Source organism: Stegodyphus dumicola, chromosome 7 (genome assembly GCF_044657685.1).
Source record: "Stegodyphus dumicola isolate Sdum_Otavi_A_Nest chromosome 7, ASM4465768v1".
NCBI classification, from domain to species: domain Eukaryota; kingdom Metazoa; phylum Arthropoda; class Arachnida; order Araneae; family Eresidae; genus Stegodyphus; species Stegodyphus dumicola.
Genome location: NC_140774.1, coordinates 82,082,150 through 82,096,943, shown reverse-complemented (window position 1 = coordinate 82,096,943; position 14,794 = coordinate 82,082,150). Strand labels below are relative to the sequence as shown.

The 14,794-nt window shown below is 33.5% G+C and overlaps 1 protein-coding gene across 1 annotated transcript in view; it reads left to right on the top strand.

Annotated features, from left to right (window-relative positions):
- The window catches only part of LOC118205964 (peptidyl-glycine alpha-amidating monooxygenase B-like), a 159,557-nt gene that overhangs the window by 132,274 nt on the left and 12,489 nt on the right, over window positions 1-14,794 (top strand). Inside the window, exons 18-19 of the mRNA XM_085820527.1 lie at window positions 1,986-2,180; window positions 10,470-10,582. Coding sequence (XP_085676653.1) covers window positions 1,986-2,180; window positions 10,470-10,582 — 308 coding nt within the window. The remainder of the gene's footprint in view (window positions 1-1,985; window positions 2,181-10,469; window positions 10,583-14,794) is intronic.

Below are 14,794 nucleotides of genomic sequence, written 5' to 3'. Positions count from 1 at the left end.
ACGGTGCCACAAATTTTCGATAGGATTGAGGTCAGGACTGTTTCATGGCCATGACAACAATTTAATGCTCTTTGTACGAAACCGCTCTTTCGATATTTTGGCCGTGTGGCAAGGAGCAGAATCCTGCTGAAAAATAAACGAAGCATTGTTGGGAAAGAGATCTCTGATGGAAGGTAGAAGTTTTGGTTCTAGAATAGTGTCAATGTATTTTCTGGCATTCAGTGTCCCATCGATGACATGAAGGCAACCAATACCATCTGCTGACATGCATGACCAAATCATAACACTAACTGGGTTCTTCGCAGTTGCTTGAATGCAGTCAGGATGTAGCTCTTCTCCTATTCTACGTCTTACATATTTTCGTCCATCACTACCGAATAACGATATCTTAGTTTCATCACTCCATATAACTTGTGACCACTGATCATCTGTCCAATTAATGTGTTCCTTTGCCCACTGTAGTCTTTTTTTAGTCCAAAGGGATTTGAATCCCGAAGGACTATTAGTTTCGTTTTGGCATTTTGCGTCGGACTCATAAATGTCGGTTCACTTTTCAAACTGTTGCCACAAAATGTTAAGAGTCCTGCATTATATTTGAAGAAATTAAATAATGAAAAATCTGCATAAATGTATGTATATTTCTCGTATTGTGATAAAACAACGGTACATAGAGTCATCGAATTTTGAATAACGTAATCCTCCAACGAATATGAGCATGTGGAAGACCAAATTTGAAATTTGAAATTTGTTTTATGATCGATTTTCTATTTTTTAAAACTTTGATGAATTTTTGATTAACAAACTCAAGGATTTCAAAGCGAGCAATGGCAACGTTGTGCAGAAAAAACATTTTTATCTCCAGCGCGTGAGTCTCTGTATCGGAAATTCTAAAGATATGCTCGTTTTAAAACTATTTTGCGATATTGCTGTTGCACTGGATCTTATGGTTTAAGTGCGAGGAACATGATATTTAATAAAGAAAGATAACACACAAAATGTTAAAAAAACGCCCCTTTGGACGTAATTTAAAATCTGAAACATTTCAGTTTTTTTTTTTTTTTTTTTTTTTTTTTTTTTCGTTGCTGAAAATTAAGATAAGGCTTTTTTCGTGGAATTCTACCTCTCAGTCCAACATCTGTTAATCTTCTCCTGATTGTTCTTGAACTGACAGAAACACCAGTATCATTCAGATCACTTCTGATGGCCGCTGATGACATTTTTCTATCTTGGAGACATAGTCTTTTTACTCTTCTGTCATGAATAGATGTAGTGCACCTTTTTTAGCCTTTTCCTTTTTTGTTTTTTATTGAATTTGTCTCCTGATATCGTAAACAAAACTTTCGGACCCCAGATGTAGTCACTGAACCACCCACCTGTCTTCCAATTTCAGCATATTAAAGACCACTTTCTTGTAACACAATAATATTACATCTCTTTCTAGGTGTCCAATCTACTCTTTTATTTGATGTCATTGCTTCTTGACTAAATATTAAAATTTTTTACAAAAATTCCTACTTGTGATTGCAGTGTACAAGAAACAGGTCCTCCTTCTACAGAATAAAGCAAAGTAATGAATTGTTTCAAGTGTAAACATGATGTCAGCTTCTACTGGCAGTTACTAACATTTGATTGGTTCTCAAAACAAGAACAGTGATTGGCCAAGAAAGCTAAACATTACAAACCACTTCATAACTGTGTTTTTTATTTATATTAAAATACATCTAGCTTTTTTTGTATTGCAAATAATTGAATTTTGTGTTTTGTATTAAATTCAGTAATAAATTCTCTTTAAAATGATATATACAAGTTTGCATTTTGCGAAACGAAGCATTTTCTATAAGCATAGTTCAAAAACATAAAAATTTCCAAAAGTGTCCACAATTTTGGCCACCACTGTATTTTCCAAGATTAAGCAACCTTTTGAATTCTGTACTTCTTATTGAATAATTGGTATTTTTAATAATATAATAATTGGTGTTTTTTAGAAAATCCTCCAGTTGGTAGTTTCAGGATTCCTCACAAAGTAATTTTACTGGAAGACCTGGATTTAACATGTGTTGCAGATAGAGAAAATGGTAGGATTCAATGTTTCACTATGGTTTCAGGACGTTACCGTTTCCAGATTCAGGGCGAAGAATTTGGTGGAACTCTGTACTCAATTGCTTATGCACAAAATAAAGGTAAATATTAATGCTCCCTGTTTTGTATGGTTTTGGGGGGGCTATGAATTCTTAACTACAAAATATGTTAACCTTTTGAGGTAAAGAATTGTGTTAGGTAGTAATTTTATGAATAATTACAAAATAACTTGGTTATATAAATTTTGAAATTTCATATTACCGTAATTTCCGTAAGAAACGCCGCGGCGTTTACGTGTTTAAAACTTAAATTTTCAGCGGGTGCGGCGTTTAGGTGCACTAAAAATAAAATATTTCCTACGATGGTCATTGTACATAGTTTGGATGGCCTTGTCATTGTGCATAGACTGGTGCTATTCCCACACAAAAGACCACTCAGTTGCTTTTTGCGAGCGTTATTTTGTTTACATTCTTTCCCTTGAACAGACCTACATGCCTTATTCACCCTAAACGAGATCTCAGAACAATAGCATTCTTCCCCCTTTCAAATCAACATTCTCATCAGTTTGAATAGTCTCTCTCCTCTGTCATTCGATGAATCTTCCAGGACCCATCCTCTCCCCACCCCTGCCTTTTCTGCAATTTTTTTCAAAGGGGGATACGACTCCACCTGCCTCCCAATAAGGAACTCTGACCTGACGTATTTCCCCTTCAGCATGAATGGATTTTTCTTGGCATTCTGCCAAATACAGATCCCATCAGTTTGGGTACAAGTACTTGTTGGATAGTTTTTAAGAAGGGAGCGGAAAATTTTTGAAAATGTCTCTAAACGGCACAGAAGCTATACATTTCTTACCTTTAATTTATTTTTGAGTTATGGTTTCATTTCATGCATTTTTCTTAACTGGTATGTCATATATCAGGACTTAGGTTGAGTTTTTGCATCTATACGACCCACGACGATGTCACGCGCAATTTAATCTATTGAGGCGTTTACGCTGATGCAGCGTTTCTGTGTAATTTTAATTTTCTTCCCGCCATTTTTCTTGAGTGCGGCGTTTACGCTGATGCGGCCTTTCTTCCGGAAATTACGGTAACTAATTTCAGGGATCTCTAAATTTTGCTGACTCAAGAAACCTCTACCATCTTTAGAAAAATTAAAAAGCATTGCAAATCTATCAATATTAGGTGTACATTTTATGGAATGTGAAAAGAAAATTATTTTATTATGATTTTATTTACAAAACCACATTTACCTCATATTATTTTAGATAATAATAAAAATTGAAACAAAAAATATTATTATTATTATAGACTCTAAAAAAACAATATTTTGACTTAACTCTAAAAAAACAATAACTTGGAGGAGTTTTGGGGAGTCCCACAGAACTCTGTTTGAAAACCATTGATTTATTTTAACCCCTTAACTGCCCCAGAAAACATACAAGATTCAGTTTTTCACACAGGCACGTGTAGTTATGCGATGTATTAGGGGGAAAATAAGTGCAAGTTTTACTTTCTAAAAACTGTTTACTTTCACAAAATAAAGAAAAAATGAATGCACAAAATTTAATGTTTTGAGTAAAAGTATAATAAAAATGATGTTTTTAATAAAATAGATCCCTAAATTGGAGTTTCGATCAATTCATTTTTAGACCAGTAAAGTGTAATATCAGGTTTCAGTGTTATATCTTGTGAAATTAGTATGCCTTAAAAAACATATATTTCTTCTGAACTGGTTGAATGCCATGATTTTGTTCTTGATTTTTTGTTTATAAGGTGGGGTTCATATACTCATCTATAAAACTGTTAGTTTTAGTAACAATATGAAGCACAAGCAGTTCATCAAAAAATAATTCAGAAAAGATAAATGGGTTTGAAACATCTGTTATATCTTTCTTTATTCCTGGAATTTACTACAAAAAGTAAACGAAAACGGAGGGCATAGAATAAAAAAAAAAAAAAATACGTTTTACTCAAACAACACCAGCCAATATAATGCAGTCATTACTTTCACTGCTTTAGACACACCCCTCTCTCCCCACACTTCTCTGAAATAGTATCCTCCTTCGCATACTTTGACAAGGTTATTGTGGTGTTGCATTCCAAAGCTTTGAGAATAATTTTATGGGTAACAGTGCAAAGCAAATGATAGTATTTTGGAAGGGCATATATATACGCCCGTGGCAGTTAACGCATCGGCTGAGCAAGGCGTATATATCCGCCAGCGACAGTTAAGGGGTGAATATTGGAAGAATTAAATTAACATTTGTGAAAATATGCTATTTCGGTCAAATCATTTTTACTTAAAATCACATTCTGAAATGCACTCATGCTAAAAAAATAAGCAACAAATGCTAAATGAAAAGGTACAAATGTAAAAAGGGGAATTAAAATGTGTACATATGAGGTACCAGTTTACATATGAGGTAGAGGTTGCATTGCTGAATGCAAACAGGCAACCAAAGTTAGCATAGTGAGTGAACCATTCCATAACATAGAGTGAAACCATTTTGCATCTGCCGTGGCCTGCTAGATCACCAGACCTAAATCCCATAGAGAATGTGTGGGACATGTTGGGATGATGGATAGCAAATAGCAGTGTGCCACCAGCAACCCTCCATGACCTCTGACAAGCATTACTACAGGAATGAGTGCTACTGCCACAACAAGCGATCAACGACTTTATTGCCAGCTTGTTTCGCCATTGTCCAAGCACGTAATTCATGTAGAGGCTATTGTACCCATTATTAGCATGATGTTTCCACTGCACATTCTTATAACTTATTTGGTGTTTTGTAATGTGGTGATCATAATGTATGTGTTTTTGTATGTCTTTATTTTTTTAGCAGGAGTGTAAATAATAAAGAAAAATTTTACTAACTCAAAATAAAATTTTTAAATCCAAAGATGAACATTATACAAGAGATTTTTAAAAAATGATTTTGAATATACAAATTCATATTTCCGAAAAGTAACAAATTACAAAACAACAAAAGATATATCAGAAGAGCTTGAAGTTGTTAAGATAAGTGCATATGCAAATATCAACTACTGAGTGTTCATAAAAAAACTTCCCTAATATATAAAGCCCATCGGGCCTATCTGCTCAACCAGTCAAAATGGAACTTGAGCTGTTGTTATTTAAAGGTATGCATTCAAGATTATGATGATTTAAAACAATAGAGCTCTCACAGTTATGGTGAAAGTGAATATATTTTGAAATTTTCGAATGGCAATACCCATGTTTTTCCTATGGAAATTCATCAGCACCCTGGAAAACCATAAATGGCGATGGAGTAATACACATATGATGAAAATTGCTGGCATAAATCATCTAAAAAGAAGAGCATTGTAAATGACCAGTGACAACACAAAAGAGGAGAGGGGAAAAAAACTTTTATTGCAATTACAAATTTTCAACGTGCTCATTTTTATTGATGATAATGCATTAGCTGTGGGATGTTGTTGACAAAAAGGACAAACTAAACATTGCAGAAGGAATCTGTATAACTCATGCTTTGTGGTATCTTTCAATTGACAAATTTCATAGGTTTGATGTACACATAAATTTCAGATAACCCAGAACTAGGAATACATTGGAGCAAGCTCTGAATCTTCGTGGTCAAGAGACTGCAAAATTACAGGAGATGCAACTATCTCCAACGTGCTGTTCCAATACAGAGGCTGTGCGTACATTTTTTAGATGACTCTGTTTTTTAAAGTGTAAATTATGGTCTGCTATTTGACAATTTTGATTTAATGCAAAATGACACTTTCAAAGAGGCAGTGGATAAAAGGCTACGTTTTTGCTCTTTCTGAAAAAAATTATTCATATTTATTATTTAAAAATGCTGTAAAAGCCATAATTTTTCGGTATTTAAAGCAATGATAGATGACATTACCAATAAAAAAGGAAAGACATCAAAGTTCGGCTTCAAGAAGAAAAATTGTTCAAGATACATATCTAAGAATAAAACAAAATATTTTGAATGTTGCAAAGGTAAAAAATATAAATGTTAACAGAAAATCCTCGAAGTCGAAGCACAGTTGCATAATCATTAAAATGCTCAGTATCAACTGTAAACAAAGTGATTAATGCTGATTTGAATCTTAAAAAGGTGAAAAAAACGTAATATGCATAGTCTTTCTCCATGACATATCACCGAAAGCAAAACGCATTGCAGAATTCTCTGTGAGAAATAATTATTCAGGCAAAAATGCAAAAATGTTGCTGCAATAGATGAATCTTGGGTATATTTAAATGACCGCAATAAAAAGAGATTCACTTATTATCGTCAAAGAGAAGAAAAAATCTTAGAACATCGTTCAAAGAATTTAAAGAAAGTCTTTCAAAGGGATTTATGATTGTTGCTGGTTTTTGACATAACAAATAAAAATCAAAGAGAGTTTAGAAAACTGTTAAGGTCAACTCCCCATATTAACAGGAACATATTTTATACTCACTTTTTAAATGTAAAATAAGTTCTCTCTACCCACAGTGCCCATTAATCAGTAGAACTGCATCATACACTCAAGATTCATCTGTTGTGACAACATTTTTCTATTTTTCTCCGAATAAATGTTTCTCATAAAGAATTCTGCAGTTTGTTCTGTGTTTGGGCGATATGTCATGGAGAAAGACTATGCATATTATGTTTTTTCACTCTTTTAAGATTCAAATGAGCCTTAATCACTTTGTTTACAGTTGACGCTGAGCATTTTAATGATTTTGCAACTGTTCCTTGGCATGCCAGATTTTTTTTATCATTAAAGATCTTACCTTTGCAACATTCAAAACATTCCTTTTTTCCCTTTTGATGTGTATTTTTAACAATTTTTCAGCTTGAAACTTTTTTTTTTTTTTTTTTTTTTTTTTTTTTGCCAATATTACCTATCATAGCTGTAGATAACGAAAATCCATGGAATAGCTACATAGGAATATTTTTCTTCGGAAAGAGCACAAACATAGCCATCCATCCATTGCTTCTTTAAAAGCACCATTTTACTCGCATACAAAACTGTCAAGTAGCAGACAATAATTTTTAGTTTCAAAAAATAAAGTTGCTGTTAAATTTCTTTTTTTCCCCCAAGCCGAATTTTTTTTATAGCAAAGCAAAATCGTCTAAAAAGTGTTGAACAGCTTCTGTAAATGTATAAATTTACAAATTTATGTACATATAGGATCATTGCCTTCCCCATACTATAATATATAGCCATAGTAAGGGGTTAGCCTGTCATAATGAATGACTTAAGGCTTCGAATTTAATGACTTATTATCCAAACTACAACATCATTCGGCCTATTTTGGACTGTGTAAGAACCATCCCAGGATGTCTGTAGTTTAGGAGAAAGTCCTTTCCGTCAAATCAGATTCCAGAAAGCTATGATTTGGTGCATGGATTTAAGTCTTTTATCTCTGATTCTGAGCAGAGTTTTTGTGCATGGATTTAAATCTTCATCTCTGATTCCGAACAGAGTTATGTTCTCAGAGGCTAAAGACAGTTTTTTTTTTTTTTTTTTTTTTTTTTCCCCCCAAGTTCAAGGAAAAACTGTATTTCCTTAAAACGTAATCTGAGTATGGAAAGCTCAATAATATCTGCCACATATGCCATGTGATGGTAGGCAACAATTTCAAACGTTATGTTAACATATAACTTTCCATCAATGTCAATCTTATTACCGGACACCCTCCAACATAGAGTGGCATCCAGATGAGTTTACCTTCTAACTGTTGAGCCAAATCTTTTTAAATTAGGGTAAAATTGGCTCCAGCATCAGTAGTCGTATTGCAATGAATTCCATTTATATGTCCGATGACGAAACGTCCATTACTGACACCATTCATTACAGATCTCTGAAATGATTTAAAATGGGGCTTCTTGATATCTGGCAACCTCTGCCCCATGCCATAGCCTCTAATTACTTTTCCTCCTCTTTGTTGGGAGTGGTCTTAGCTCTCATTTCTTGGACTGTTTTATTCTGTCTTGGAAATACATGGTTCCAGCTCTTTAGGATTGGTTGGCCACCTCTCATATTCTGCTTTAAGGCATTCAATTGCCTGTTTAAATTGTCTAGATGAGCAGTCGCTTGATCCACTGGCTCCTGGTCATGAACATCTGCAAGTTGCTTACTGGTCTGCTTTGAATTTCATGGCATACTTTAAAGTAATCTTTAGATCCTTGACATCTGCCATTTGTAGGGCTTTCTGTATCTCAGGATTCTGGATGCCATTGATGAAGTACTGCAGGGACAGGATTTTCCTTGTTTCTGTTAGGCAATCCAGAAAAGCAGAATGAGTTAGCTTTTCAACATCCGTGGTGAGCTCATAAAGTCTTTCCATGGGCTTTTGTTGATGAGATTTTAATTTAATCCTGCTATAGTCTCTTAAACAATAACACTTCTCCTCCAAAGTGCAGCTGCAGTGTGCCAGATAGAGCTTCAAGGTCTAGCCTCTGGTTTGGGGAGACAAAGTTTGAGGAATATCCACTGCGTCTGCTCTCAGATAAGTGGCAAGATGGCCTGCCTTAATTTCAAAATCAACAGCCATTTGTGTTTGCCCCTATAGAGAAGTGAGTGTTATACACTTATCATGAGGTCTTTCCATCATACTTGAATAGCTTTAGACAATTGGAAAGACATAGGTACAAATTTAAAGGCATCAGAATTGTGTTTAGCTGTCACTATAGACTTCTTCAAGCCATCAACTTCCTTTGCAACAGAAGCAGAATTGTTGATTTGTTTTTGACATTAGATACTCTTTCTTCAGCTTCTCCAGTTTTACTTTCATGCATGTCTATTCTGCCTTCTATAGTTTCAAACTTGTTTTTTATTATGGCAGTAAGTTTTCTTTTCATTTCTTCTTGACCTTCAATCTTTTCTTGACCAACTTCCATCTTTTTTTTTAAACTGATTGGATGGCCCTTACCATCTTTTCTTGCTATGGTCGAGGCTGCCAAGGAATTTCCACTACCTTCTATTTCTCAAAATTACTGGAAGGCATATAAGATTAAAGTTACATCTAAGGGCTGAAATATAGTTACACTTACATATAGGCATCAACTGCAGTATCAATAATTATGCTGGGACTAGACTGAAATGTCACCAAGTTTGGCAATATCTCTAAATTTGACCACAAAAATTAGTCTCCCAAACCAGTGTCACCTTGGGGACATCTTGCCAGTTTCGTAAGCAAATACGTTATCACGGCACCTTAATGTTAAATAGACTTGCCTCTGTAACCTTATTTTTACAGAGGAGTTGCACTTTCTTCAGATTTTTCATGTTACATTATACAAAATTAAGAAACAATATTTTAAAGTGTTTAGGGGAGCCTACTGTGATATTGAAGGTCCTGTGTTCGAATCCCAGAGAAGGCATGGATGTTTGTAAATATGTAGCTTCTTTGCGGCATGGGACCACTGTAAATGTATGAAAAGCCAAAAATCCTTTGTGTGGTTTAGTGGTAGGGAAGAGGGGTGGGAGACCCTCAGACCAAAATTGGGTGAAAAATAGAAGTCTTAACTTGGTTGAGGCCCTGGCAACCATTCTTCCATGAATTACATGGACAAGAGAACAGCAGCATATATTAACAAGTGACAAAAAATTTCGTGACTAGACTATGACTGTTCTGATGTCAGGAAGCCCACCAGCAGCCGAGTGGTAAAGTCGCTGAACACTGGTAGTTTAGTCCGAGGTTCGAGTCCTGCGAACGGGGTGGCTGCATGGGTCTTTTTGTTGTTTTCCCCATGTGTAACGTGTATACGAGCCAGTTTCCAATAGAAAGTCCTCCACGAAGGCATCCCTCTCCTTAGACAGATAGCCCTCGAGGCTTTGCCGTAATTAAACCTAACCTGATGTCAGGGGGTTAAATTATTAAAATCTTGATAAAGATTGATCTCTAAGATTAGCTGTTAATTTCAGATATACTGTTTTTCAGTATAAAAGATATTTATCTATTTTATTAAAATATATATTTGATTTCCATTTTTTTAATAAATTTTGTATTTTACTTTTAGCACTTCATATGCAAACAATATAAAGATACACTATATCTCGGGCATCATTAATCTGAAATTATTTTGTCTTTCTTAGTTGTTGTTAGTTAGTTCTTTCTTAGTTGTCGGTAGTTTCTTTGTTGTTTGAGAGGCTTTTAGCAGAAGAGACCTGAGACTTTTGAATTCCATCTTTTGAGAGAACTTTAAATAAAAAACTGAGATGGAGATGGACAGTAATAGCATTGTTCATACTAAGGCATATACCAAATAACAAGCGTACTTTTTCAGCCAAACTATTCATAAAACATGTATACTTCGAGCATTATTTTTAATAGTTTTTATATTATTTTTAATAATTATTTGTTTGATTAATGAATATGTATCTTTCTTTAAGGGCTGCTTTTTGCAGTTTGTGGTGAGAGTATTTATAAAGATCACTTAGTTCGAGCATTTGTATTTAATATAACTGACCAGAAGCTGCTGAATGTCTTTGCACCCAGAACTGGAGTATGTTTTTGTCATCATTATATTATTATTGTTACTATTATCATAAATAATTTAAAATTCTTTCTTAATTCATTTATAATAGCTCACTTTTTCAGCTTGAACAAATATTGGTTATTTTTTTAGCTAATGTTTTTTAAATTAAGAAAAATTTAATAATTTAAATTCTAAAGTGAATATAAAATGTAAAACTCTTTGTTCTTGTTCTTAATTATTATAAATTTCTTTTAGTTTTTTTTTTTTTTTTTTTTTTTTTTTTTTTTTTTTTTTTTTTTTAATTTATAGAAATAAACTGTTGCCATTAGCTGTTTCCCTGTTTAGCTGTTTCCAAATATAAATTTAATTATAATTTACAGTTTTATGAAAATCCAATATCTCTGTCTGTTAAATACATTATCACATCATGAAAATAATTAAGATCATAATTTGAAATAGTAGAAAGAGCTAAGTAGAAAGTGCAGTTTTACTAGAAATACTGCTTCAGTCTTGATGTAGTAGCTAAGCTTCTGCTAACATCTCCTAGTGGGATAATAAGTTCCAGATCACAATGTTAAATGATAGGAAAGGATTTGGTGTAGTTTCAGGAAATAATAGAGGAAGTCAGTAACTGCATGCTTTTCAGAGAGAAAATTTAGTAAATTAAAAATCCCATATACACAGGGAGTGTGAGCACGCGACAACTGCAGAGCTGAAAATATATAACTACAATAAAAATTAGCTGACAGTGGAACATAGATACTTATAGATTTTTTTTTTTTTCATTCAGTACATTAAAATCTTCAAATTCCAGTAGACAGCTATATATAAGGGCTGAAAAAAATAGTGGCAACATGTTGACAGTTCTTGAAAGATTTTATTACCATAGGTACAAATACTTAGAATCCTCCAATGTAATCACTCACCTGCCATATGCAAGTTGTTAGCTGTATGTCATAAAATCGTGCTCCACATTCTGCATGAGAGTTTGGATAGTGCAAAATTGCAGTATGATGGATATCTCATGCACTAGTTGAGGCAATATGGCAATGTTACGTGCTGTCACAAAACTTTTTGAAATTGTGGCAGAAGGAAGGTGATGATTTCATTGAATATATCATTGCAGTGTTCAGAATATGCATACATGGAATATTAACCAGTTTTGTTTATGCCAATTCATTAAAAGTGTAATAAATTGTCTTTTGATAATCACTTCTGAAAGTGGTCACTATTTCTGAAAACATAATTAGAGAACAATATTGAACGTCACTGGTGATTATTTTTTTTAAAACAGCTATCTCCACAAAAGACCAGCTGTGTCTTGAAACTTCAATCATATTTCCAAGAGAATATGAGACAATTGAATGAAATATCTAAGTCTAAAAAGATAATTTGAAGAAGGAAACTTTTTACAATTTGAGATACTATAAAACATTGCATAGATTGTAAATGATTGTAAATAAATTAATGGCAACATCGTTGGGAGGAGATCGTATATACAATACAAAGTCTGAGGTCCAAACTCATAAGGACTTTCTGGATTTTAGATCATTGGTTTAAATCTAGTAAGATGGCATGTAAAAATTATAAAATTACAAATGTGAAATAGTTGTTTATGATGCAGTGAAGCATTTACAGGCTTTATCAAAATTTATAAAAAATAAATAAGTAAATAAAGCTCAATATTTATTTATTTGCTTTTGTTTGGGACTCATCCCAAATAACACACACTATAATAAGGATGTTGGTTTGGTTCTTTATTAATTCTCATAATTAAATTACAATCACTCATTATTAACTCATAGCTGTGACCAGCCCTAGTACACCGTCGATTGCAATTCTCAAACTCGTCTGATCATAACATTACAGATGCGCAGATTACATTACAGGTACGCAGATGCGAACATGCCGCCCCGCGTTGCAATGCGTAGCATTCAACTATTGTAATTAAGATAAAGTATAAAAAAATTTAAACAAGTATTATAAACAATTTTGAATAAGTACTATTACATAAAATCATTATTATAATCAGACATTTACCATATACATCAGCATATAACTCAAAACAATGCAATATAATATTTCAGTTACATAATGACATTTTATGTGAAGCACATTCAATACTACACAATAACGATAAAGACGATACTCATTTTTGTATTGGTAAGACACATAATTTGGTAATTGGTCGTTTGAAAGTTCCAGTTTGAGTTTTTACATCGCACACGTGAACCTTTCCATCTTTACAATAAAATACTTCTATTATATGACCAACTGCCTAATTACAACAAGGCAAATTATCTTTAATTAAGACCATGTCTCCAACTTGTATATTGTTTTTAGAGCTTTGCCATTTAGATCGATTTTGTAAATGACTTCAATAATTGGAGTTCCATTTTTTTCCAGATAATTTGTACTAATCTTGTGATCTGTTGCTACAATTTTAATCTGTTAATGTTAACTTCGGTGATATCTGGCTCAGGAATCGAATTAATTGCTCTACCAATTAAAAAATGCCCATTTGTTAAAACCTCTAAATCATCAATGGTTGGGAATTTAAAATTCCTTCAATCTGAATCATAACTGTTAAAAACTGTTCAAAGATCAATTTTGCATTACCTATGACATGTTTAAAGTGGTATTTAAAAGATTTAACTTCAGCCTCCAAAATTGGGTGCTCTGGGAGGGAGAAATTTCCATTCGATATTCTCAGAAATCAAATAACCAACTAAAAGCTCATCTTGTTCGTTCACTACTTTATTTAACCTCTTTAATTCTGCATTTGCACCTACAAAATTAGTAGCATTATCACTAAATAGTGGTGAACTTTTACCTCTTCGTGCAAAGAAACGTTTTAAGGTAGCTATTAATGCTTCAGATGTTAAATCTGTTATCAGTTCTAAATGAATACCCATAGTAACCATACAAATGAATATACACACATAAACTTTCTGATATATACCTTTTCTCTGGTTTTTGTACTTAATTAAGAATGAGCCACAGAGATCAACTCCAATACAATTAAATGTAAGATTAGCTGTTATTCTTTCCTTGGGTAAATCACCCATGATTTACTGAGCTACAATAGGTTTAGCTTTAAAACATGTTACAATTTTTTACAATTTTTCTACAAACATTTCTACCATTTACAATCCAAAATTTTTGTCTTATATGATATAACAAAGATTGAGTACCCACATGTAAATATTTTAAATGATAGTAATTAACTGATATGAGACTCTAACTCTAGATATGAGATCTGGTGGGTTTTCTTCTGAAGCTATATGATGCCACTGTGCAATTTCAGTCAGATCTTGTACCTTTGAAATCCGGTTTTCAACAAATGTCTTGAGCAGATGTGGCTCTTTCTTGATCCGTGACAGCACAATCATAGAATCGGTCCAAAGGTGAATAGCAGCAAGCTCCAATTTTAACGATGATTTCACTCGATGCAGAAGTTTAGCTAATAGCACTGCTACGCAAAGCTCAAGTCTTGGGATTGTAGTCTTCTTTAAGGGGGGAGACATGTGATTTACTGCACACCAACCTCACCTGATGTATGGCTTGTTGCTAATGTGGCTTTACAGTAGATGACTGCTCCATAGGCGGCCTTTGAGGCATCAGAGGAACCATGTAACTCAATCTTGATTGTATCTGGTAATAAAATACATCTATGGACTACAATGTTGTTAATTAACTGCAAGGTAGTGATTATCAAGGTTCCATTCTTCAGCCTTCTTTTTTGGCAGAACATCATTCCAGTTCACTTTTAATAGCCATAATAGCCATAATTTCTGCATAAATATTTTTGCTATAATTACAACTGGGAAAACTATACCCAATGGGTCAAAGATGCGATATATGAGAGATAATACTTGCCGTTTTGTAATCTTTATGTTGTCTTCGATTTTAACCTTAAAGCTCAAACAATCTTTTTTTGACTTCCATAAAATACCCAATGCTTTAGATTCCTCTGATTTATCAAAGGGATATATTTTGCCATTTGTTTGACACAATTCAGTAGCATTACTACACATCTTAAGGAGTAACATACCTCCACTCTTCAAAATGCATATTAACTGATTTTGAAGTTCTACTGCAGAACTTCGACTTAACCCCAGATAGAATATTGTCCATGTACACGTCTTCTCTCAGTACAGGTGCTGCTAAAAGGAAATTTATCTCCTTCATACTTTCACAGCTGTACAAGTGTCCTCATTGCTAAAAATAGTGCACTCA